The 27852-nt window shown below is 38.4% G+C and overlaps 1 protein-coding gene across 2 annotated transcripts; it reads left to right on the forward strand.

Annotated features, from left to right (window-relative positions):
- Positions 1 to 3947: 3947 nt before the first annotated feature.
- On the forward strand, positions 3948 to 26220 carry LOC128734757 (synaptic vesicle glycoprotein 2B-like). Of its 2 annotated transcripts, none has more exons than XM_053829094.1 (6): positions 3948 to 4472; positions 19424 to 19571; positions 24137 to 24677; positions 24739 to 24887; positions 24942 to 25761; positions 25823 to 26220. In XM_053829094.1, the coding sequence occupies exons 2-6, from the start codon at positions 19535 to 19537 to the stop codon at positions 26004 to 26006; spliced, it is 1731 nt and encodes a 576-aa protein (XP_053685069.1). In that variant the 5' UTR covers positions 3948 to 4472; positions 19424 to 19534; the 3' UTR covers positions 26007 to 26220. The 2 variants fall into 2 exon arrangements, with proteins under 2 accessions (XP_053685069.1, XP_053685068.1); XM_053829093.1 differs by having other exon boundaries at positions 3948 to 4468.
- Positions 26221 to 27852: the final 1632 nt, after the last annotated feature.

A 27852-nucleotide genomic window follows, 5' to 3' on the forward strand; every position in this document is an offset into this window, starting at 1 on the left:
CAATGTTTCTATTTTAAAACGCCACTATTTATTTGTAATTGGTCAAGGTTTTTGAGTTGGGGATCCACTTTGCAGCTTTACGCCATCACTAGATTACTCATCTGCCAAATACCTACTGACTTTACGCGACCTGGGAAACCTGATTTTGTTTATTTTCGCACATTGGTATTGTACTACCGCTACAATCCGATACCGTAACAGTGTATGTATGTATGTATGTGATAATTGATCATTACAAGTCACCTTTCTACTATCAGTAAACATTAGAAGAAGACCTTCAAATTGACTCATCCATCGCTTTGTTGGCCGATTTTGGAGTGTTTATACAAAAAAAGACAAACTAAACATGTTATTATTACGAAATTTGATGCGAATACTGACCTATGTCCAGTATAATTTATCTTTGTTATATTACAACAAAGGAATAGAAAACAAACCCAAAAGAACGAGTATCATGAATACCCCAATTTGGTATGTCGTTGATTTTATTGATCTCAAAAGTATTTAGAAATCCAAAAAGTGAATGATGAACATTTAAAATTTAATTTAAAAATTTTTACCAACTTTACATCGTTGAGGACCAGCATGGATTTATAACAAAGTGCTCTACTATAACCAATCTTTTGTCGTTTAATTCTCATATAACAGACGGCTACAATTACGCACTAAACATCATCCGGTAGCATCAACCACGAAATCTCCTTAGCCAAATTGGGAAAGTTAGGTTTTAGCGGCAGAGTTATCAAATATGGTTACCCTGGTATCTCACAAGTCGTCAGCCGGCAGGGAAAATTGATAATAACTTTTCTGCTCCATCTAGTATTCCTCAAGATAGCCACCTAGGACCATTGATATTCTTTTTATATATATCAATGCTGTAAATTTTAAAGTTAAAAGCTCTCTGCCAGTTCTTCATGCTGTCGAAGCTTGCTGTCAGCTTTTGAAGCACAAATAAGCACATTACCAAAATGGAGCTGATTGTACTAAAGCGGTACAGCTCATATGGAAAATCCGGAAGCTAACCCATCGTCCTTAGGGAAAAAGCTGTAAATCTGGAAGGATACCAGGAGCAGCTTGTAGAAAACCGGAAGAAAAGGTCAAGACTAATTGCACCCAAAATTCTAATATCCACACGTGATGTTGCCAAGAAGGTCGGCGTTTTACAAAGCTACGTTCAAAGCAAAATATAACCGGATACGAAGCCACTCGTCCTCCCAGGCCCTGAGGATCGCCGATAGTGGTGATCGGAGTCACCTAGGTGACTCTCAGAATTGGAAACTGTGCTCGTAGACTTCAACCAAATTAGCAGCGCCCAATCATGAAATAGATTTTGGAATGCTTGTTCATACTGCCACTATCAAACAATTTTCAATTAGCAGTCCCCTGTGGAAGGGGGTGGACTGCCCTGATCTACTTTTTGCACGCGACACCATTATGTTTTATGTACTCAATCTGTGGTCAAAAATAATTATATGTATGCTCTTATTTGGAGCGATTTACAATGCCTGTCCATCTTACCCCCACACATAGTCTGTTTCACCCACAGCACTAAAAAAGTTCACTTTTTCGGTCCATTTTTAATGCTCAAAATATCACTGAAAAACATTTTTTGTTAAATATTTCACTAGCTACTTTTGAAAACAATATACCGAACTGAAGTAAACTGTATTAAAGTTTTAGAAATCATAAGTTCTCTGTACTCTGGCCTCCCAGTTGGCTTCGAGGTATGACGCTGTCCTAATAAACCAGTCGTCGTATGTTCGAATCTCGACTGGGAGAGACTGTTAGAGTCAATAGGATCATAGCAACTGGCCCTGCAGATCTTGCCTGGTACTTCGCCACGCCCAGTTGCAACGTAAAATTTTTGACCGGGAAGTTACCTGTATTCCATTTTCACGTAGGTTTCGTCATCCAGCAAAATACATCCGTTGAATTTCGTCGACACTTGGTGTACAAACGTCCAGAACGTTTCTTGGTTGCCAAATTCTGCTTCACGTGTCGATTCGAATGTTTGCTGGCACTGTAAGACTTATAGCCTTCTCGAGCGAGGATGGATATTCCGCGTAGTTTGATAATTGGCATTGTACCTTCTAGCCATAACCCGGATGGATATGGATGGATGCCAGGATTGGACTTAACGCACCTCAATATTTTCCTCCTCCGCTTCCGACTCCTAGTTTCGGTTTTCTTAAAAGTTCTCTGCCGCCTTTCAACGGGTTCTACGTTCTCCGTATAACTTTTTAGAACAATACACACTGTTGATTCTGGCATTTTTAGCACTTTCGCCAACTTTGATCCAGGCCACTCTGGATTTTCCAGGTGTTTATGCAAGATTGTTTTTACGTCGTTCGAGTTTCATTCTGTACTACTCCGCAACGTGGTGGAATATTTTGAAAAAAAATTGCACCAGTTGTTCTTCATACACATGTAAACAAAGTCAAATGGTTCCAGTTCCTAACACAAAGCGCGCCGGTGACACACGAGGAGAGTCCAAATTTACTTTTAGCCAGGCTTTACCCAATAGTTTAATAGATTGTAAACTCAAAAAAGTAAAAAAAATCTTTCTTGCAAAATCGTGAACCAGTTGATGGTAGCCGCAGTTTTCGTGAAGCAGCAAATTTTGCGAGTCACACTACAGAATGGTATAGAAAGTAAAACAGAAACAGTGCAGTTCTAGCAGACAGCTTCAAACCTTTTCAATATTTGTGATAAGAGCACAAGGAAACCGTCCTAAGTTTCAGGATCGACCATACAAGCGAATAATGGACCGATCAAACAATTTCGAAAACAAATTCAAGCTGTCTGTTTGCCTGCTGATAACGTCGAACTAATGCAGCTGCACTATCGAGATATTCACCAAGGTCCCGACGTACGTGACAGGCGCAGCGTGTGTCCCGAAATGATGCAGCCATAAAACTGGGAAATCTACAAATTTCGGTGAGCCAGAATGATGTAGCGGTTAGGAATGCTCACAATAAGCGTATTTGAAATAAGAAAAAAGCGTATTTGAAATATTTCTCTTATACCAATGTCAAAATATGCTAAAGCCTATGTCAATTGCTAGCCTGATGGACCACGGTCTATACCGGATCTATGACTTTCATTCAATAATGATTCTTTTAATGGTGATTTGCGATATTAGATGAAATTTGGATGTCTATGGACTGTCCCGTGTTCTAATTCAATAACTACTTATTGGTATATTTTACTAGAACTGACCGAAATTGTTAGTTAGTGGTCATCTAAAACATCTTCCCCAATCCCCTTACAACAGGATCCATCGCCTACCAAATTTAGCAGAATCATTCTGGGTTGAATCTGCGCCAAGCATCACCCCCCGCTCGGAAGTTAAACTCGTGGAAAATACATCCCTCATTTATTCGTGATCGTGTGCCACTTCCGACACCTTCCGTATGAGATGTTGAACATTTTCAATAGTCTGAATCATCCCTCGCACACAGCTGATGTTGTTGTAGGTACCTGTCTATTTATTTATGCTCTCGATCATCATCTCTCGCCTGTGTCTGATGACTGAAGGTACTCCCGCCGCTCACGGCTCACGGCGCTTGGCCAATAGTGGTCGAGCGCTGCGTATGGCGGCTGAGCTTTGTGATCAGAGACTGTGGGCTACAGCAGCAATACGCTATCGGTGGCAGCAGCCAGCGGCGTAGACGTTTATGATAATGTGATAATAAATAGCAAAGAAAATAAACAGCCAGAAGAGAATGCCGATTCATATGTTTGTTATTGTTATTGATTCAGTTCAGTCCAGTAGATTCATTCATCGGGACAACATCTCGCTCGTTAGCAGTAACAGCTAAGATTGTTAGTGATCCTGAGTGTTTGAATTGTAAAGAAAAATATATTTTAATTTCATTTTGTTCAGTTTTTAAGTGGAGATTTTTCCGCAAAATTTGATTTGATTCAACGTTCCCACGTTTTTTTTAAATTCACAACTAGTCCAAAAAATTGTGACAATTTTTTAACGCGATAGTAACCTTTGTGGTGGAGCTCGAAACTAAGCAATAGTGGTAATTAACGCGGACCAGTGAAGCACAATTCCGATGAAAAATAAGCTCATCGTTTCTGCTAATCACAGCTGATTGATCAGAACGAAGCACATGTGAGACACTTTGTATACCACGGAACAATATTTACCTCTGCGGTCCAGTTAACGACCAATCACCTAAATCACAGTGTTAATGTTATCGTTCAAAACTTGCTTCCGAATAGCAGTCAAAATTAGCGCTCAGCGGACTTTAGTAAGGAATTTCAAAGCAGTTTTTACGTTACCAACCAGGACGAAACATTGCAGCTAGCTGGACGCAGTGAAAGTTTTGTGTAAACGGAATAAATCCTACAGAAAAGAAACGAGTCATCTCAAAAGTGTCCAAGGTGTTAAAATCAGCTGACCGTGCCGCTACTCAACCGCTGTTACCTCCAAACCGCCGTCTTACGATTCGCAACAGTAGGTGATAAATATTTGTGTAACTAGATATGTTTGATATTCCTAGTACTATGGCTATTAAGTTTGATTCGAAATTATTTCCGTTGCGCTAAGCCACTGAACTGTAGTATACAGTTTGCTCGCTTAGGGGAAAAATTTGCGAGATCTACAAATGCCACCAATAACAGCAATCTAAATATTTATCCTTATGAAATTTTTTACCACTTTATGCACTTGCGCTAGAAAAACAATATGCTTTGTTTATCTGAAAGAGTGGATTGACAATCGAATTATCGCCAAAGGCCAATCGCGAGGTCAAACAACACTTTAGATACTAATTTGTAGGGAGAATTTTGACATATTTTGCACCTTTTACAATAAATATGAACAATACAATACTCGAGAAGATTCCCAACCCGACGGCAACGGAATCATAGTCATGATTATAGACCAATCAAAATCGTCATATTACATTCATATGAGAAATTTATTCGACCCAAATCATTATCCTTCAATGTTTTGTTGTTATTTCGACACAATTTGAATGTTCTAGAAAATTCCAATTTCAGATATTGTTCAGATAGGGTTTATTTCTAATTCCCGTCGTAGTAAGGAAAGCCACTCTAATTTTCATCATCAGGTGGGTTTAATGAATACTCCAAAAGCTCTGCAGCTGATTTGACACAAACAAACTTACCTTCCTATGCGTGCCCTTTGAATTCACTAAAAAGCGATCAATAAAGCATTTGATAGAAATTACGCAACAGACTTTATATCTTAATTTCGTCGTTCCGTTTTAAAATCCGTCCATCAAAATTTTTATGCATTATGCAAGTTTTCCCTGCTGCAGAATAACAGCAATGCGTTGCGTGAGTTATTTTCATTTTATGAATGACGGAAATTGAAATGATTAGTCGACATTTTCTTCTTCGTCGCACGAAAAAACGTTGAAAATTTGGCTGCTAGGAATTCTTTAATGAAAAAAAGTATTTAGATAGATCTCAGCTCACTTTGATTGATCGCGTATGAGAGGCAACAAACTAAAATATGAGAGAATAACTAATTTTGCACTGTGTGTCATAAAAATCGCTGATATTTTTAATAATTTGTGTAGGATACGACGGGAATAGGCAATTACGACGAAGCAGCAACATACCCTGCCTAAACGAATTTATATTTAGTTCTATTCAAAAATACATAATTCCGCACGTAAGAGCTAGTCATGCACACCCCCACTCCTTCCACCATGAATGTCATATTATTTCATAAAAAAGAGGAAGATTAATCACTATCAAGAATTTCGGAAGGTTATCAAAACAATCAGTGTTGGGCACCGCTAATTCGCTAATTCGCTAACCGACCAATCGAGAAAGGCTAGTTATACTTTATAATTTATACTCAGACTATCCGAATTGTTACTGGGCCATGATTTCAAATGAAGTGCCGCTGTTTATTCTAAAATTAATAAACCATAAAGCATTTTATCCATTATAATAGGTTTTGATCTTAGGTAAATTAAGAAAAGCCATGTAATAAATGTAAATTACAAATAATTTGTACAGCGATAGATTACAATGGAAGTTATTGTGATATGTTCAAAAATAAACAGTAACTGTTAATTTGCAGTTTGCGATTAGTGATTAGCGAAATTTCCACGATTATCGAGCAAATTGTATCGGTTAGCGAATTAGCGGTGCCCAACACTGAAAACAATCAACCTACCAAACAATCTAGCAACTCCAAAACAACTTCCCTAGCTTTCTGGGATATCTAAACCAGACTAACCCTGCGCAACCGTGGCAATTTTCTCTCGACGTTAGGTGTACCGGCGATCTCGGCGAGACGGCTTCCTTCTTATAGTGACTGTCCTCGGCTTTCTAGCTAAAAAAATGTAAGCTAGGGTCTTCTTTGGAAGCTTCTTAACGACGGGCCTGATCGGCTTACTCGCTGTGATTGAATCTGGAAGTCATCGCAATGATACACCTTTAACCAACCTGCTTCTTATTTCTCAAGAAATAACTGTAAAAAAGAGCTATAATGAAATGAAATACTGTCTACAAGAACGGTAGTGGAAGTGTTAATTTATAATTGTTATTGTTATAGGTAATTAGCTTTTTTTAAAACACTGTTCAAAATAACACAGGAATAACGCAGAATTTTGATAAATGCAGCTGGATAATTTCACCGCATTTGTGCATGACGAACAGAATAATTCTGAATGTCTGCAAGTGTTCCTAAATTTGTTTGACACGAAAGAGAATGGTATACAAATTGTGTACCATAATTACATAGTCTGTCAAATATCATTGAACTGGATACATTTGTAAAAGCATCAGGAGTTCTATTGGGCTTTAAATTTGCATTAAAAGATTATGATACGGCACTAGTTCTAGAGGGGAAAATTATCACTACCTAATACTTACCAATATAAGAACTTCCATTATTGCACATTCCATTCATGATGACAAATTGGTTCTTCAGGTTCAGGAAAGACGAAAATAGGGAAGGCCTAATAATTAGAAGCATCCAGACAATACTATGTAATGCCCTATGCAGTCTTTATTTCTGCCAAAGCACAATGCACAAAGCAGAATTTTTCGAAAAAATGTTGTCTATATCAGTATCTCCAAATGCCACTGGGCATGATTTAATCTTTTGCTGTCAAAAGAATAATATTTCTACCGTTCAAATTCAAACTTGGATTCAAACTTCGAACAGTTAAGTCATGCTGAAACTTTTTTATAAGTACATAAAATGTTCGAAAACATCTTTATTCTATCCAAATAAATGGTTTAATAGCATTTTAAAAATGAGGATAAAACTCTTCGAACACTTTCATGAACAACATTTAAAGCTCGAATATTTCAGTCTCAGACATCGAACACTTGTACCTATTACTTTGATAAGTATTAATGTTTTTAGTGTTAATCAACTTAAATGAGTGAAATTATATCCTTTTTCTAAACACTGTCTTTTTCAATCCACCTAACAGTATGGTTTAAATTTTTCACACAATAACATTTTGTACAACTTTATCTGAGGCATTGTTTATTTCTGGTTTTAAATAAAGAAGTTAAATTGATTATATACTGACTCACCACCTTAATGCAATTTTTTTAGCATAACAAAAAAGTACTTCGAAAACCAAAAAACTTTGGTGAAGACACAAATGCAGAAAACTTAGTAGTTTCTACGCAAAAGCTGATGTCCGCCTTTTTTAATCCGTGCCACTGTGCGTTGTTAGAATGACGGACGACAATCTCTATAAACCACTCATGACACTACACTGGCATTCTATGTATTCTATATATTCAGCTGATAATCCTCATTGTAGATACGCTCTGTCAGTCTCTTGGCAGACAACTTCTTCTCTGCCATCAAACAATTCGCATAAAAACCGTGAGAGCGGATTATCCATTTGTATTCTTTTAACTTGTTTGTAGAAGTTACGGTTGAATATTAAGTTAATCTCTATACACAATCGTGTCAGCTTTAAATATCCTTCTGCTTTTTCGCTCCATGTGTGTCTTCTGACGCACACCTTCTTCAGTCACGGCCAATATCACTGATGACAGTCGCCTTCCTCTTCAGCTTCTTTATCGTTTTTTATTTGTTATCCAATAGGACGGTGGAAAATTTGGTGGATTCAGGTCTTTAGGTATTAAATGAACTCCACTGCATTAAATGATTGTAGCATCGTAATATATCCTTGTTGTAATGGCAGCTGGCTGGATCTGGTCAAAACAAAACTTCTAAATTAATGGCCTTATCCGTTACAAAAATGCTGGTTTGCTTGTTACAGAAAAAGATCCACGAAAACAACCTGCTGAGAACCTTACCGCGAGCAGGAGCCTTGCTGAATTTGACTTTGGGGATGTGCTTGAAATTGGCTTTCGCATAGGTGTCATCGTCGTACAAGACACATCCGTCGCATTTCATACAGCCATACAGCCCACCGTACTGCTGTTCACTGTTTGTTGTATGAGGATGCTTGGTAAAACTTGTAGCCAGAGAATTTTCTTATACTTTTTATTTATTCATACCACAATCGGGTATCCTATTCAATTCTTAACCAATCTAGCGTCAGTTTTACGAAGCCCGCGCTCGTGTGGTCTAATTTTCTCACACATGCGTTCTAGTTTTAACAAGCAGGCTGACATAAGCATCTCTCTCGGACTCCTTTTCTTATTTTTCCATGTCCTGCGACGAGTTTTTGCGAGTATGTATTTAGCTATCAGCCACGGTCGTCGCCTTCGCTCGTCATTGCAACTCCAACTCGAGCAGTTTATACCGAACGCTCTTGAGGGTTTGTATTCTTGCCCGCGTGTGAATCGAGGGCGTAAGATGAAGAAGTAAAGCAAACTCTAGTTTGCTCAGCAAGTGCTCACACTCGCGGGCTGTTTCCTGCTCACGAGCTTCATGAGCGGCCTGCGCAGAACGACAGTACGAGGCGTCCCACTCGCGAGTGTATCGGTAGTAGAATATATGCAAACAGCACTAGCGGTAGCCCTGAGTTTTCGAATTAAATTTAGCAGCACGGAGAAATGTGTAGATTTTTACAGAAAATATTTACAAGCGTGTGTTGAAAAAAAAATAGTTCTGTGAAATCCAGATTTTCTATTCGCCGAACTATATACACCTGGACACCACTACATTGAATGCTACGCTTCTAATTGTTTTCTCCCGTATTATACACTAAACCCCATACGTTTACTAACCAGGTTGTTCGAGATATTATTAAGTGTTGATCTACGGGTCCCAGTAAGTTGGTTATCGCCTGAACTAGCTTCACAAATTAAAAACTGCAAACGATTTCCAGTGCCTAAACTTGGCTTCCAAATTTTATATTTGGCTTATCAAGATTGTAAAACCTTCGATGTTTACAAAAAGCTTCTCATCATGTGATGTTGCAGACATGTCAAATCTGCAGACAATAACAAACAATACACAAAGAGTCTGGCGTGTTAATTTTTTAGTAAAATGTATCGTATTCAGTTGAGCATTTTCGGTCTTCAAGCGGATAGGCAAGAAATGGATAGGCCAAAGAGAAATTTTCCAATATTTTAAGTAAAGTACTTATTTAATTTACGAGCTTCTAAACATCAATGGTTATGTGGCTGAATTTCATGGAAATTTTTTGGATGATCTGTTCCGTGGGAGATCTGTTTGCCGTGATGATTTCTCGCATACCTGGTTTTGCGTATTTTAAGGGTTTACTTAAATCCCGAGTAATGTTGAGTTTGGTGCATGCAACTTGCCAGCTGAGTTTTCTAGAACCGCTTGGTATTCTTTTATGGTCCGATTGACTCGTCTAGTTATATTTGCTGGAGGATCGGTCCTCTGTCTAATAGCTTATCAAGCACTTCTTCTACGAGTATTTGCTATACAATAGTTGAATAAGTTCTTTCGGAAATTATTCCAATTATCTCTTCACTACGAAATTCTTCGCTAGACAGATGCTTAGTTTCCTCCCATGTGTGTTGATCTTTATTTGGCATGGTTACTGGAAGTTCTTGTCTCCTTATTTAGCTTTTTTTGGGGTTTAAAATTTTGTGCAACTTTCACCATCCATATCTCCTGGTCTGGTTCAGTAGTCATAGAATCAGTATCAAAATCTCCATAAAATCAAAATATTGATTTTCGAAGACTCTGTCCCGGGGTATGTGATGGCGCCATGTTTATTTATGTAGCCGGACAAAAAATAATACGGCAATTCGGCACCAACTGTTCAAAAGGGCCTCACTGTAATGCAAAGAAAAAAAAAATCGGTCCAATAGTTCTGGAAATTGAGCTTACTTATTTTCGGAATCGCTCCATAAATTGCTTACTATTGGCCTCTTCTGAAAAAGGTTATACAATAAAAGTAGATTATTTTACTTGTTGCACTCACTTACTATAGTTTCAAGTTGTACTTTCGTTCATTTAGAATTCCTACTCCGTTTTCTGCTTAAACCTGTTAAACTGGGGGGAAATGTGTTGATAAAATGATCTCGTTATGAATAAATTTACTTTGTCCGGCACTGAATAAAGCTTAATTCTTGCGAATATTGCAACATAGTCTATCAAGTTTGCGTATATCCACTCAAATGCAAATATAGCAACCAAGTTCTAGCGATAGTAATTTTTCTCACATTCATATTCATATAGGCAATCAACGTATCTAGAACAGGGCGTTTCCGGAATTACGTTCCAGCCATGCTAATTCATTCGGCGCCTTTGTGCATTTCTTTTACGTAATGCAGATTAGTATCCCAAAAACTGGTTTACTATCACAACTATTTACGTTTTCTTGCGCCATTCTAGACCGTTATTGCGTTAAGTGCCGGTTTAACAATCATAAGCTGAGATATTACATCCATCCGCGCTAGCCACAGGCAAATCTCCGCTTCTCTTTTTATTGCCGGCGGTCGGCCTTGTCCATTGTGCGTTACCTACGCCGCCTAAACTTTGTCGGTCGTTGAAATCTACCGGTTTGTGCTTCCGACGTACTACACAGACTACCACTACGCACAATTCCAGTTTGGCGCATTAGTTGATAAGACGTCGTAAACTAATTATAATTGCTAAATCATAGTCTAATTAAATCATCATTCAATTTTACAAATTAACTAACCTTTAAAGCGCGGAAACATGCACGCTACAAGCCAGCGCGAAGATCTCGGGTTGCGAACACAGAAAACACCTATTTGCTCGGCACCGGTTGTTACTCTCCAGCGAACAAACAAATGTATACCTACAAGATCACCGGAAGCGATAATTGACCGTATTCGATAAATAAGAACAGAACAGAGATCCTTACGAAACTAAATCTCACATATGTTCACAGCAACAATCAAGATAGCTAAAGGTAGAACTAATGATTCTCTCATAGTGCAAATTACAAAACTTGTTTACAGAGCTTTCGTTCAAATTTCTGCTGCAGGTGAAAAGTGGCCACGCGACACCGTCCGTGTGTAAAACGTTTACGCGCCATTCGTCACACGTGTCCGTCGCGCGGTCGTAGATTAGACACAGAAACTCAAGGTACCAAGGTACCTACCGACCGATATGTTTTCCTCCCAGATCACGTAAATTATCTGCCGGCGCGTGCTAGTCTTCGCGTGTTGTGCTGAGCTGAACCGGTTCGACGCGGTGATCTTCAGTTCAGTTGTTTCAGGCGAAAAGTGAACTTTAGCTGAACTCCTGTTTAGGAAATAAATTGAATAACATCAAAATTTTGCCCTCTTGAAGGACAATGAAACAATAACATAACTCTTCTTCTTTGCTATTCAATAACAAACGTATAGAAACAAGATCAAATAAAAATAACAAATTTATAACAGAACGAGTTGTAAATAATAAGGTTTTTGTAACAAAATTCAACGTTGTAGGAGATAGTTTGTAAAGCTTTCTTGTAGCTTGTTATTGAAAAATTAGGTCTCTGAACTGAAACAGATCTCGATTCGCAGCCTAGATAATTCGAAGAAATGTTAATGATAAGAAATTACCTTAACTTGAGTTTTATTGCACTCTTAGTGCAGATTTTATGACCAATTTTGATCAGTATATCCCTTAGATGTGTGTAATAGAACCCAAATTATTACATGGGTATTCCTTTATCATATTGAATTACATGCTTACTTGTTTTGATAAAACGTTGCTGCAAATACTCACATCGTGGTTCTGTTTCGGAATTGGTATTGCCGATTTTTTTGGAAAATATCTATATTTTACCATAGCCATAACCGTTAGAGGCTGAATCATCTAAAAAGTCTCTTGAAAATTCTAGTAAAGTTACGCAACAAACACAAAGTCAAAGAAAAACAACGACTCCAAGCTCTTGCTGAACTCCGTAGACCAATCCAACTAAAAGTATATAATCAAATCATTAAGGCACGAACAACTGTGACTCTCCACTAATACAGCAGCGGAAAGAATAGCTTACCTAATTTTAGGATAGAATTTATCTTCCTAAGCCAGTCACGCAGAGAACATCTTCTAATTGGTTTGTTTACAGATAAAATCTATTGAAAGTTCGAGCCGAATATGTTCTATTACAGTTTATTATGATAGTAAACCGTTTCCGTGCTACTGTTATTCCATGATGGCTCACGCAATTGATGTACATAAAGCTTCTTTTCCGTCCGATTGACCTCTGGAAAATTTTCATTTGTTTTCAGGAAAATCTTTTTTTGGGAACCACAACATAATAATATCTACATCAACCAAAAATCATTGCCACATAGAATAAATTTGCATATACTATTCAACTTAGTTCGATGAACTGAGTAGTGCTTGAGCCTGCGTCTGTATTATAGGATGAGTCACACCTCACACTCAAAATAAAGCAATGGGTAATTAGAATCGGGCCATCGCGATTTTACAATTTTAGTACCTCGTACTATCTAAATACAAGCATTGTAAAATTTCTTAATGTGACAGCTAACTTTTCACAATATTATTAGTCTCAATCGTGTTTACAAAACACGCATATTGAATTCAGTTACAATTTTGACTTCACGTAACTATACGGCATAACTTTATTATATTTCCACTCGAATTGATCGAGTTTTTCCAGAAATATATCTCATCCTTAGTCCTTTGCAGCCAATTATTTAGATTTCCGAAATTCTTTTTGAAACGGAAGTTATGGGCGAATATCAAAAGTTGGTCTAACCACGAAGATGTTTCCTTACGTTATTCCTAACAAGCAACAAGGTACCAGCAAAAATATTGTTTACTTTTTATTGCCATTGCCATTGCCATTGATTGGTTAAAAAAAGTAAAAAAAATAATTGATATTTTGAATAGCATTTGTTTAATTTACATCCTATATAACCTAAATGTTAGTTTTGAGTTTTGTGTGTTTTAACTTTGGGTAAAATAAATGAAATGGAACCCCTAGAAGCTTTCAAACCCTACTCCAGTTTAAACCCTTTTTTTCATAATTGTTTTCAATCAGCAGTAAACAGGTTTGCTATTTCTGTTCGGGTCTAGTGAATATGGAAATTTAATTGACATTAATTATATTGTGTGATAAAAATAACGCCCACAGGCCTTTAATTATATATTTATCTTCTATGCTGCTGAATTTGGTTAGCATTGCACCTCACGCGAAAATTTTTATGTGAACCACTCGGTTTCGCTCGTGTAGCTTTCTCGTATTTAGAGGCCACGACGAAACTGAATTTTACAATCGATCCTACGATTTGAAATCAAATTTACCTACATGATTAGTTGTAGATCACGGCATTTTAAAAGACGTAAAATGAAAATAATATTTAAAAAAGTGCAATTTCATACCTAAATCTTAAAAATGATGTGAGGAATCAAATAACTCTCTACGTACCGGAAAAAAATATTTATAAATGGCTTTCATGGTTACTCTATTTGTATTAAACACTTTCTTTCCATTCCATACGACTTTTTAGTGTGAACTCTCGTGTGAACGTGGGAAAAGAAATGATTGACGTAAACAGAGATGTCAAAAATCCTACTCCAATTTTACTAACACGTTTGTCCTATACGCGTTATGACACGTTAAAAGCTGAATTAATGACGCACTAAGCGTTTAAAATTAAACAAGAACGTAACAAGAAAATCAATTACTTTGAAACATATCTGGTTTTAAAAATTATTCTAAGTGGAACTAAATGCAAACTATACCTTTCACTGCACGCAGTTCTGGTCGGATCATTTACGTCAATGCTCCGTCTGGACAAGTCTGGCCGGACCGGTTTGATATCAATGGTAAGAAGAATAATGAAAAATAGGCTAGAAAACGTAACGTAAATAAATAAAAACAAAAGATGACGTTTAGCCCGAAGCGCCGCAAAAATGTTTTAACTTTACTGCAGCAGTAGAAGAGACAAATCTAAATTGAAGAGATCGTCATTTCTTTACGAAGAGGCATATTTTAGGCAATTTGTAGTGCAAATATTCTTATAAAAATATTACTACATAAAATCAATATTATCAATTTTCAAAACAGCGCAACAATTTCATGAAAGAATCACTAGCGTGCTCAGACATAAACATACTTTCCCGACCTTTTAGAAGAATGTTTTGGCCTGGAAAAACGGAGAAGCTAATCGTAGGATGGCGAATCTATTATTACTTATCATAAAAGTACCAGCCGATTAGGTTGAAAAACTCCGGATTTTCTACTGCTACTGGATTTAAAATCAAAGTTGAGATTGGACTAGAAATTAGACTTGGAACTAGACTAGAAATTAGATTTGAAATTGGACTTAAAATCGAAACTTGACATAAAGTATTTAATTAGAATTGAAATTTGGAATTGAATTTGGACTAATTTGGGCTCGCGAATTAACCTCAAATTAAACTGGAAATTGGAGTTAAAATTGGATTTGAAATTAGACTTGAATTTGGACAAATTTGGACTGAATGTTTTCCTTTGCATTAGGCTTGAAACCAGACCTAAAACAGAATTTGAAGTTTTTATTTGAAATTGGACTTGAAATTTTATTTGAAATTGGAATTAAATTAGACTTATACTTTGATTTGAAATTTGACTTAAAATTTCATTTTAAATTAAGATGGAATTGATTTCGATCGATTCGATCGAAATGAATTGAAATTTAAATTTAAATTGTACATGAAATTGGACATAAGCAAAGCAAAGCTATGGGTATAAACGTTCTTAAGAACTTGACCTTTCTTTATCCACAGACTTCGCAGCCGGCTGTACAAGAGTACCTACAGGAAGTTACGGAGCTAGTGTAAAAATCCTACTGACTCTAACAACACCACCCAGCCGAGATTCGAACAAACGATGACTGGCTTGTTAGACCAACATCGTACCCCGAAGCTAACTGGGCGGTGAAATTGAACATAAATTGGATTTAAATGGAAATTATATGTTAAATTGTACTTGAAATTGGCCTTGAAATCAGAGTTTAAATTTATTTTTATTTATTTATTTATTTGACTGATGTTATCGATATTTAAAAAAATATTACATAGTTATTACCTACTTATTACAAATGATTTACATAAAATATTCTAAGATTATCTCTAATTTGCTTCTTGGTCAATTCAACATTTATAATATCACGATGATTATTAAATGTGGCCATCATTCTATACATTGGCTCATTTCTGGCGTAATTTTGAACTCTATTTGTCAAACGAAAAGGTATAACACTTCTTAACGACGAACGTCCATCATTCACGGTCACTTGGCTTAATAAATATGGCGAATTATACCTGCCGGCGAGTATGTCCTTTAAGAACAGAGCATCTGTTGTACGCCTTCTGTTCTCCAACCTTTCCGTTCCAATCAATAAACATAACGATTTATAGTTAGGCATCTCTCCGGTCCATCCTAAATTCCGCAGGGCATAGCGAATAAATTTCTTTTGGATTCGCTCAATTCGCTTTTTGTGCACTTCGTAGAATGGTTGCCATATTACACTTGCGTACTCAACACCACTTCGTACCAAGGCATTGTATAATGAGATGATAGTATGCGGATCCTTTAATTCTCCACTGAGTCGTTTGATCATGCCAAATAAAGAATTTGCTTTTGCAACAACCTTTTCAGTATGCCGGATGAAGTTAGGCTCGCTGTCCATTTCTACCCCAAGATTGCATACATGGTCTCTTCTTGGTATTATTTCACCTTCCATGGAATAATAAAATAGCAATTTATTTGTTTTTCGGGTAGAGGACACCATGTTAAACTTCTTCGTATTAACTTTTAGGCCGAACGTTTTACAAAATCCGATGAAATGTTGTACGCTATCCTGAAGAATTCGACAGTCCTTAACAAATTTCACCGGGAGAAAAACCTTCACATCGTCAGCATAAATTAAGATGTAAACTCCAGGGAGAAGGTCCGTGAGCTCATTCATGACTGTGACGAAAAACGATGGCCCTAGATGACTCCCCTGACCAGACCGGGCTTGGAGCTGACTTGCTCTTGTCAATCTTGACATATTGCGATCGATTCTTTAAATAGTCGCTTATCCATTCAGCTTAAAATTGGCTCTTTTTTATCTTCCGTTTTCGTCTTTTTTTCTAGCATCTTACCTTTTTCTTTGGTAATTTTTTTTTTATTTATGTCTCATCTTTTTCCTTTTATATGTTGTTTGAAACCTTTTTTTCCGTTTTCCTGTCGGTTTTTAACTCCATTGGTATTCTTATTTTCCCTTATCCCGCCTCTTGCCATCTGTTTCGTCTTCCCTTTCTTGTCTTGTTTTCCCTCTTTTGCTCTAATGTTCCCACTTTTTCTGTAACGTTTTTTTTCTGTTCCATTTTCCCTCTATTTGTCCAGTTTTCCTTCCTTTTTTCCCGGTTGTCCCGTCTTTACTTTTATTTTTATTCTTTTTTTCGCTCCCGGTTTCCGTCTTTTCTTCGGTTTAACTTCTTTTCTAACCCTTTTTCGTTTTCGGCTACTCCGTTCTTCCTCTTATTATGTCCTGCTTTTCCTCCTTTTGTATTACCTTCTGATTATTTTTTTTCGTTTTATCGATTTTGTCTTCCGTTTTAATTTTTTCCCTATTTTTTTTCTTTTTCTGTCCTATTCTTATTGCCCCTGTTCTATTGCTTTGTTATCGTTTCTCCATTTTTCTACTGCCGTATTTTCTCCTTTTCTTTTCTTGCCTTTCTATTCCGTTTCTTCTCCTTTTTTGTCGCGGTTTTTCTGTTCAATTTTCGTCTTTTTCTCTCCCGTTTTCTTCTTTACCACTTTTTAGTCCTTTTCATGTCCCATTGTTCCTCCGATTCTGTCATGTTTTTTCTTTTATTTTTCTTTACTTCATGACAGTTTTTATTCTTTTATCTCGCACGTTTTTCCTTCTTTGTTAACCCGTTTGTCCTGTTTTTTGTCACCTTTTACTTCGTGCTCTTTTCCGTTTTTCTCCTTCTGTCTTTTTCTGGAGAGCAGCGGGAGATAGACTACTACCCTGTATGAAATTTCATGAAATTTGGGACCCTCGCTATTTTACCTCACGTTAAAATGGATAAAAACGAAATACAAAACTTAATATACTGAAAGTTGCATGCATATTTACTATTAAACCGCCAATATTGCAACTCAACTGGCAGTCTACAACAAATATTACAATCTCACGAAGTAATAACCGAGAAATTCGCGTTATCTGTAAAAAGATCAATTGGCATTAATTAAAAACCACGAAAAAAAAATATATTTCGACGTCAGCGGCTGGTCAATACGGTTGTCGCCCATGACCGATTTTTATTTATTATTTCATTTGATGTGGAAACTTCTCAAATATTTCGGTTTCGCTCGTGGAACTAGATACTGCCGTCGAGTGTTGATTAAATGTTGTCGTAATATTACACGATCAACAATGGTATCGATCGGATAAGCAGTTATGGAAAGCTGCCGTGACGCAGCAAGAAATTTAATTATCATTTGCTGTTTGAGCCTAATCTAACGTGTGAAACAATAAAACTCTATTATTATTACTCATTATGGTTAGCAAAAGCGTTTCTTGATAACAGATCAGTGGCATAAGTTTTACAATGCGCTTTTATTCGATACTAGGAACAGCTAACTCAGCTAGCTCTATTCTGGAGTAACAAAATAAACACATGTGTTGTACCTATGTACCTATAAACTACAGTGCACTACACTTGCTTTAATAGTCACTAAACTGTAGTTGATATAAATATACATATAGAAATATTTGAGCCATATTTTTCACATTTGGCATGCCTGCCATACCAGGCAGGCTATCGGATTGCAAGCATTCTACTAACTGACAACGTGCATGCATGGAAACTGATGGTGCCTGCGAACAACAATTGTTAAAAAATTTAAGGTAATTCAACCAATATGGCAGCGTTTAACAATAATGGACTAATTGCTTTGGTATTAGCATAGAAGAGAATTTTGATTACTACGTTCGGATTACGATCGGATCGACTACGGTTACAAAATATTATTACAGTTTAATGGCTTAATCCAACTATACAGAACCACACCCTCTACTACGAATCGGAACTGAAGCTCATTCATTGGTTATTCATTGTTTGTATGTACAATCTCAAAACAACAATAAACTGTTTACGACTTAGTTAGTATCGTAAAGCTTTCAGCGTCCATTTATGTATTGCAGGTTTGTTGGAAAGCATTCTTTCGGTTTCAATTAACAACAGCTGTAGTGAGAATTCCTCAAGCAAGATCAGTTCGAAATAAGTTATTTTAAATAGCAATCTCTAACACGCGAAAACTTTGAACAAGATCGGCCGAAACCGGTATTATGTTGACTGACGCTCAAGCTCAATGGTAAGGCCAGGGAAAACAAGTATGAACAATTATCAGCTCGGACGCAACCATCGATCAATGTTAGCGAAAAACCTAAGCATGAAACTGATGTTGATCAATTGCATCAGTATAACAGACCGTTCCACCAACATACAGCGTTAATAGTTTTAATAATGATGCATTATGTGTTATTATAACGTCATACGACTTCTGGTATGTTCACGCATGGATGAAGCTTATTGAGTCAAAAATACTGCAAAATTATAATCCCAATATTATTCATTCAACCATAACACAACCGTGGTGCAAATATTTCCCGCCTGTTCATTGAAAAGCAACAAATTGTATAATAAGAGCAATTTTCCGTTCTCATTGAAATTCTAATGAAATATACTGCGCGCGCGAAACTGCCGCAAGCAACGCTTTACTACCTAGCACATGGCGTTCATTAAATTCGTATTACTCATTCTCAAATATTCCTAGAAAGTGAAGCCTGTCGTATGGACACGTTAACCTACATATTAAGTTTGCTTTGTTGGTAATTGTTAATTGGCAATTTTGTGATCAGTTTTCTTGTTTTAACTGGTTTTGTCTTCCTCACTAAGACAGAACTAGCTTTAACTTCACTTCAAGCGTGAACTTTCTGATTTGTGTAGCCGCCGCTGCTGACCCGAATCATTGTTTGCAATTCTAGTGTTAAAGTATTTTTCTATAGCACAAATATTTATTTTTATTTTCAGATTGATAGTTGTAATTCACCCACAACGGTATAGATCGACGTACTTTTGATCGATTGAAGTCTATTCTTATCGGAAGAGAAGGGAAAACAAACATCTGCTCGTATACATAGGATGGTAGAAGGTGAAAACGATTCCAGTAATTCAAAGTGTAAGTAAAATTTTATATAATTGCATTATTTTATTTTTATTGCAAAATATACGGATATACGGGATTTGTTAGAAATGTATTTTGGCCGGTTACTGTCACACTACTTACTTACTTCCCAGATGACACAAGATCGTAATAGAAAGTCCACATTAGGTCGTATGATTATCAATTTTACATTTGAGTTGCATCGTGATTAGAGTATGTTAAAGTGAAGTGAACAATAAATTGTTTTACTATCGCACATATCCTCTTATAAAACTTGCGACAGGTTCGCAAGAATGGTTCTCGTCAACAGTCTGGATGTCATTGGCTAAACTGTGTCGCCATAAGCCTCTGGATCTAGCTCTATTTCGCTGGTCTTGCAAAGTCCAGTCACATGCAGTTCTAGTTCGATTTTCTTTTCAGTGTGTGTTAGAAATACTTCCAGCTAACATATACCTTAAAAAGTGGACTAATTTCGGAAGAGAATGAATAAAAACTTCAAACCTTCAAATTTTCTTACATTAACATATTAAAAAAGCCTTCAACAAAAATGCTTTGACGTTCTACCGGTTGGCCTCACGGTAGTTGGCTGGCATCTTAGCCATGGCCGATTAAAAGATGATTGTCAGCATGTTCTTCAGCTCTCTCGTTGCCCTGGCGATCAGCTTACTTTACTTTACTTTACTTTACTTTACTTTACTTTACTTTACTTTACTTTACTTTACTTTACTTTACTTTACTTTACTTTACTTTACTTTACTTTACTTTACTTTACTTTACTTTACTTTACTTTACTTTACTTTACTTTACTTTACTTTACTTTACTTTACTTTACTTTACTTTACTTTACTTTACTTTACTTTACTTTACTTTACTTTACTTTACTTTACTTTACTTTACTTTACTTTACTTTACTTTACTTTACTTTACTTTACTTTACTTTACTTTACTTTACTTTACTTTACTTTACTTTACTTTACTTTACTTTACTTTACTTTACTTTACTTTACTTTACTTTACTTTACTTTACTTTACTTTACTTTACTTTACTTTACTTTACTTTACTTTACTTTACTTTACTTTACTTTACTTTACTTTACTTTACTTTACTTTACTTTACTTTACTTTACTTTACTTTACTTTACTTTACTTTACTTTACTTTACTTTACTTTACTTTACTTTACTTTACTTTACTTTACTTTACTTTACTTTACTTTACTTTACTTTACTTTACTTTACTTTACTTTACTTTACTTTACTTTACTTTACTTTACTTTAATGGCAACGGTCCGTTACCGATCCTGTGTTGAGCGAATTATGGGCCTCCAGTACTTTCGGTGCTGGGTTGCCGTTTTCCAATCCACACAAACACCAGCTGAATGTGCATCGTCTTCGACAGCACACACCCATCGGGTGCGGGGTCTGCCTCAGAGTCTACGGCCTCTTCCTGGTTCTCTGCTGAAAATAGTTTTTGCTACTCTTTCGTCGGCCATTCTGACCATGGACTCAGCCCACCGCAGCCTGTCACATTGTACTACCTTCACTATATGAGCATATTTGTATGTACTTGGTACAGCTCGTGATTCATGCGTCTGCGCCACACTCCATTTTCCATTTTGCCACCAAGTATGGATCGCATAATTTTACGCTCAAAAAACCACAAGCACTTGTCGATCAGCTTCCGTTAGCGTCCATGATTCATGTCCGTAAAGGGCCTCCGGGAGGATTAGTGTTTTGTAGAGCGCCAGTTTTGTCCGAATTCGTAAACTACGGGACTGCAGCTGGCTACATAATCCATAGAAAGCCCGACTCGCGGCTGCAATTCGACGTCGGCTTACATCGTTGTCACATGTCACGAGTGTACCAAGGTATATAAATTCCTCCACTACTTCATATCGTTCCTCATCTAACTTCACCTCGGCACCAATACCACTTGGTCTCCCACGTTCCCTGCCAGCAACCATGTAGTTCGTTTTGACGGTGTTAATGGTAAGCCCTAATCTCGCCGCTTCCTTTTTAAAAGGCCTGAAGGCCTCTGCTCTACGGTTGATTTCGATGATATCGACGTGACCCGCAAAACCAAGAAGCATGTGAGATGTCATGTTGATAGTTCTATTCCTTTCCATGTTCGCCCTTCGTATTGTACCTCCCAAAGCAATGTCCATCCAAGGTCACGAAAGCGGCAAAGGTCTTATCCGCTATTCTAACACATGATATGGATCCATCCAGCGTCGCACAAATCAGTGTAACTAGTTTCATCGGATCACCATGTTCTAGCATTAACTGCCACAGCTCCTTCCGCTTGACTAAATCGTACGCCGCCTTAAAGTCCACAAACAGATGATATGTCTGCAAGTTGTACTCCCGGAACTAGTCTAGTCTAGTAAACATCTGATCCGTCGTAGAGCGACCCTCACGAAAACCAGCTTGGTACTTGCCGACGAAGGACTCCGTAAACGGTCTCAGTCTGCAGAACAGGATACGGGAGAGCACTTTATAGGCAGAATTGGGCAAAGTAATTCCTCGAAAGTGTTTATACTGTTTAAAAATTGGGAAAATGAGGTCATCCAACCACTTCTCCAGCATTTGTTCTTCATCCCAGATCTTAGCAACGATCCGGTGGATTGCTTCGTACAGCCGCTCGCTCCCCGCTTTTAGAAGTTATCTGGGATACCGTCCTTCCCAGCAGCCTTGCCGTTTTAGCTCACTGATTGCCTTCTTAACCTCCTCCTGTGTTGGCGGCTCCACAGCTTGGCCATGCCTTACAATTCTTATCCTGTCCTTGCTGATCTCCGCGTTTACCTCTCCGTTCAATAGCACCTGAAAGTGCTCCTTCCACCAGGCTGCTACCGCCATTTTGTCAATAAGCAGGTTACCAGCAATATTGTTCCATATCACAGGCATGGCAAAATTCCTGCCAAAATCCCACCGTTTTGTAGAAACTCCGTGTGCCGTCGCTGGCGTATTACTCCTCTGCGCCGGTGAGCACGTGGTCCTCGTACTCGCATTTTTTTAAACGACGGGTTCGTTTTTCCGCAGCTCTAGTCTCTTTGTTTTGACGCTTTGCTGCAGTCAGCATGCGCCAGGAGTCGCATCTTTTCGTCTGTCACTCCCCAGCCAGAACCAACTCGTATATCAATGTACGAACATTATCGTAAATATCTCTTAACAAACTCGGAATCGCAAATAAAGCTTAATAAAGCGCGCACAAGTTGATATTCCATCGCTTATAATGATAGTAGCCGACAAACATACGATTTTCAGCACAAAGTTATATAGCTGAATGAAGCTGGTCGCGCTTAATCGGATTTTATCGCATAGAAATACCTATATAAATGTATCGCCTAAAAATTAGTCCTCAGTGCGTATATCGCCTCCAAAATGGTACGGATAAACGGGTTTTGCGCATCGAACACGATTTTGTTGGATACATACCGGTACGTAATTCTCATTTGTTACCTTAATATATATAAGAAAATGCTGGCTGAGTCTCTGGCATTCGGCATTACACCAGCTGTTACGCTGTCTTCCACGCGTCGTGCCTACCACCTCTCTCGCGGCTGTTTCGATGGCACCATGGATGTTCCTTCACAGCCCATACATATCTTCTCCTTCTACCTGCTGTTCCGCGATTCGTTTATCAAGCTTCCTGGCGTACTCTACTGCCACGCCATCTGCCATCAACCGCTGGATGTTGAAACGCAGCGTCCTCTCAGTGTGAACCTTCGCCGTGATCAACAGCCTTGCGCGAATCTTACACGCTTCGAGATAGTGGTCAGAGTCAATATTCGGTCCCCGAAAAGACCATACATCGATGACATTTGAAAAGTGTCGACCGTCAATCAAGACATGATCGATCTGAGAGCTAGAGTCTCCATGTGTATGCATCTAGGTGTGTTTCCGAATATTCAAACGTGAAAAGTAGGCACTGCAGATGGCCGCGGCAAAATTTATGAGCATCAGACCGTGGTCGACAGATGAAGGCTATGTCTTCCAATGACTGGACGAAAGAATTCCTCCCTCCTGATCGGCGCATTTGCAACTCCGATGATGATTTTCACGTCATGTTTTGGGTACTCTCCATAGGTCCTCTTGAGCCTGTTGTAGAACTCGTCTTTAGCATCATCGGATTTATCGATCGGTTATATCTGGTGGATACGAAGTGCGTTACGGTGTCCAACTTCTTCGTTCCGGGGTGGAGCTGGCAATACGAACAAAGCATTGAGAGTAGTTACTTGACTGTTTTTGCCAAAGTTGCTGCAAATCAACTAATAACGCTGATAATGCATACTTTAAGTTTCCGAGTTTCTGTTTCTGTCGGCCACCGATGACATCGATAATGTAATTCCTCGTCTGATATCTAGTTGAACTGAATTTTGTCCAAGAGAAATTCTGTGGTAAAATGATAAGACAGCTAAATTACCGAAATAATAAGCAATATCAGTTACAAAAGAAGTGTTTCAATCTATTTTATGACCATTATTAAGAGAATGCTATATACGATCATTACAGCAATGCTTCCAACTGTTTTAACGATTTCAAATAGTTTTTTGACCGCTTTTTTTCTCAATTATTCCCGCAGATATCGATGTAAAGGACGATAGAGTAGCAAACGGCGTCGGTTCCCCAGAACACCCGCATACCGTCGTAGTTCCACTGGAAAAGCTAAGCAAAGCGGATCACATCCACCAAACTGGACTTCAGATCGTCGCCTCGAAGCAACAGGACAAGTCGTCGCTCGATCCTGAGCGAGGCTACTCCGGCAAAGCTGACTTCGAGCAGGCGATAGAACTTACTGGTTATGGCAGATTTCACTACATTCTACTAGCAATATGCGGTCTCGTGAGCACCAGCGAGGAGATGGACGTCATCTCGATGTCCTTCATCCTACCGTCAGCCCAGTGCGATCTCGACCTGAATACTCAATCCAAAGGATGGCTCAATTCGATTATCTTCATTGGCATGATGGTTGGAGCCTATATCTGGGGAAGCGTTGCCGACTCGCTGGGTAGGAAAAAAGTTCTGATCGTCATTTCGATTATGAACGCTCTTTGCATCGTGGCATCCTCCTTCTCACAGACGTACGAAGTTTTCATGGTTTTCCGTTTCCTCAATGGAGCTGCGTAAGTTTTCAATTATATATTCCCTACCAACGAATATATTTGAGCTATTTTATTTTCACAGGCTGGGCGGTAGTGGGCCAGTGATTTGGTCATACTTTGCCGAGTTCCAACCAAAAGCAAAACGAGGATCTATGCTCAGTTTCATGGCTGCTTTCTGGACTATTGGAAATCTACTTGTTGCTGGTTTAGCCTGGCTCATTATACCAACCAGTAAGAACTCGTAAACTGATATGTATGTTATGTTTACTAATTGTACTTTTGCAGGTATCGGCATTTATACTCCGACTTTCACCTACAACTCCTGGCGTATTTTCCTTATGGTGTGCTCTATTCCCTCATTCATTGTGGCAGCACTTCTTCTTTATCTACCAGAATCTCCCAAGTTCCTTATCTCTCAGGGTAAAACCGATAAAGCTATGGCCATTTTCCGAGGCATCTACGTTACTAATACAGGAAAATCGGCCGACCTGTATCCCGTCAAGGAACTTCTCATTGACGAAAAGCTCAAAAACGAATTGGAAGAAGTAAAAAAGCCCATCAAAAACAAGTACAAAAGAATGCTGTTCAATATCATGGACAATAGCAAACAGCTCTTCGTGTCTCCAATTCTTAAGTTTACCACAATCTCAATTACGATCAATTTTACGTTCCATATTGGTTACTACGGTCTTATGATGTGGTTCCCGGAGCTCTTCAATCGTTTCGACGAATACATAAGAGCCCACCCTGATGTAGAAAGTGCCTCGGTATGCCAAGTGACAGACTATGTCGTAAAGCAAGGATCACATTCCGAAATTGGCGTTTGTTCAGCGTCCATCCCAAGTACGGTATTTTTGGAGTCACTTATTACTGTAGCCGCCGCGCTCCCAGCTAACATCATCGCGGTTTTGGGCATGGATAAACTAGGTAGAAAATTCTTCCTAGTGTTCAGCACAATGGCAGCTGGTTGCTGTTCTGCCTCAATGTATTTCGTAACCAACAAACACCAGAATCTTGCCGTTTCGGCTGTTTTCAGCGGCGTCATTTCCATGGGCAATGCGTCACTGGATTGTTTAATAACTGAAGTCTTTCCAACGAATTTAAGGTAAGCTAGAACTAATGGTTGTTTCAAAAAAAAATTAACACCTAAACATATTTTATTTTAGAGCTACGGGTGTGGCTATCTCAATGGTAGCAGCACGACTTGGCGGTATCATCGGCAATGTCGTAATTGCAACGCTATTGGATATGTACTGTCCAGCTCCAACGTTTATAGTGGCCGCTCTACTGGCTGGAGGCGGCCTGATGTGCCTTTTCTTACCTAATACAACTAGGACCGCATTATCTTAAGCACCCACCCGCCATGAAAACAAAGACCGATTCTCCATTTTTTTTATTTTTTATTTTAATAAACAACAGATTATCTCGAAATTGAAAAATTCGAAATAAACCTTATGCAAAGCTTTTATACAACAAAACATTATGTCTGCTGGATCAAACCTCAATCACTAGTTGCTATACATTTTGTTATGATAAATACTTGTATCACTGTTTAGTTATTAACATAGAGCAATATAAAACTTAACTTAAAAATGTTGAGAAATATTTTTAGGGTTTAATAAAATACATATTGCAAACGTTGACGCAAAAAGCATTTCATATCTAAACACATTACGAACGCCTGTTTCCGTTAATCAAGTTATGTGATTGAGATTTTCCTAGTCCCTGAATTATTATCAGTGGAAGCCTGCCTCATCGAATCTGTTGGTCCTGAGTCTTATTCTCCAGTTAGCATTTTCTGGATTCAGATTAACCCATCTTATACTTCATTACAGGGTCCTTCATACGATCGTGAGTGATTAAAGACTACAGTAGAAATTCCATCAAAGCCACCACTTGTCTTCTGTTTAAAATTAAACCTAAAAGTTATTGATCCCTCATGGTGTAATTTGAAAATCCGGACTTTTAATTTAATTATGCGTGCAATAAGTTAAATTATTGAAACTGTCTTTACACCACTAGTCCCTAGAATTACAGTCGACGAACCTCCGATGAAACGTCGTCGTGATGATCGAGTAATGATAGCTAAGCCCGCTCTTTGGATGTACGATACAATCGACATCTGAAGCCGTAAAAACCGTTCCCCCTCCGAAGGAATTATTCTAGCTCTACCGGTCCAGAATTCACCCTAGTGTTAAAGCGGATGCAGTAAGTGATTTGGTTAGAGAATGCTTGCAGTGCGATGGTCGGTTCAAGGTAATTCCATTGACCAAAAAGGACACAGATTTGTCTGCAATGAACTTCATCTCGTTTAAAATCGAGATGGATACAAAATTACGAGACTCCGCATTGAATACGGGGACCTAGCCACGTAACTGCTTCTGACTCTCCAAGCACCACGGTGAAGTGGTACACTCTCTACAATTCGGATGCTGGGACGCAACGTTTCTAGCGTCATGGAGGCTTCTGTTCCCCCTGCCACAGTCGAGCTTTTCCTGTCAGTGCACATCAGTCGTCCCGGCCCTGTGTGCAGTTGTACAGAACGAAGCCTCCAAACCCCAAACCCTGGCAAGTATTAGCGTGTTTGTTTCCTCACTACCGCTGATACACACTTTGTTTCCAGTGACCCTTGCGTCGCCTTACACGTCGATCTCACCATTAATCCAGCCCGCTAGTCGTAACACACCATTGTAGACAACTCACCGCGTCTCTACCAACATCTGATGCTGTACCGGGATGCAATGATTACGGTGTTATGGTAGTCTCCGACCTCCCCACCGCAGTCAAGTTATTCCTGCCAACAAACAACAGTCGTCCCGGGACTGCGTGTTGGTGTACGGAATGGGGCTCCTAAAATTCCACACCAGGCAACAACTCCTTTAACAATTCCTTCGATGACGCCGTCTCCGTTTCCAGCTCTGTAGCTGAACTCGAATCCTCCATTGCTTATTTATTATCAAAACGTGCGCGGACTTCGAACTAAAATCGACGTCTTTTTTATTGTTGTAGCTGAGTCGAGCCGATTATGTCCAACATAATCGTATTAACGGAAACCTGGCTTGACGAGAAGATTCACTCCCAACAGTTATTTGGGAACGCATTCTCCGTCTTTAGATGCGATCGTAACCAGCAAAACAGCAGAAAATCCCGTGGCGGTGAGTGTATATCGTGATCTCTAATAAGCTAGCATCGACTA

This window comes from Sabethes cyaneus, chromosome 2 (assembly GCF_943734655.1).
Source record: "Sabethes cyaneus chromosome 2, idSabCyanKW18_F2, whole genome shotgun sequence".
NCBI lineage: Eukaryota > Metazoa > Arthropoda > Insecta > Diptera > Culicidae > Sabethes > Sabethes cyaneus.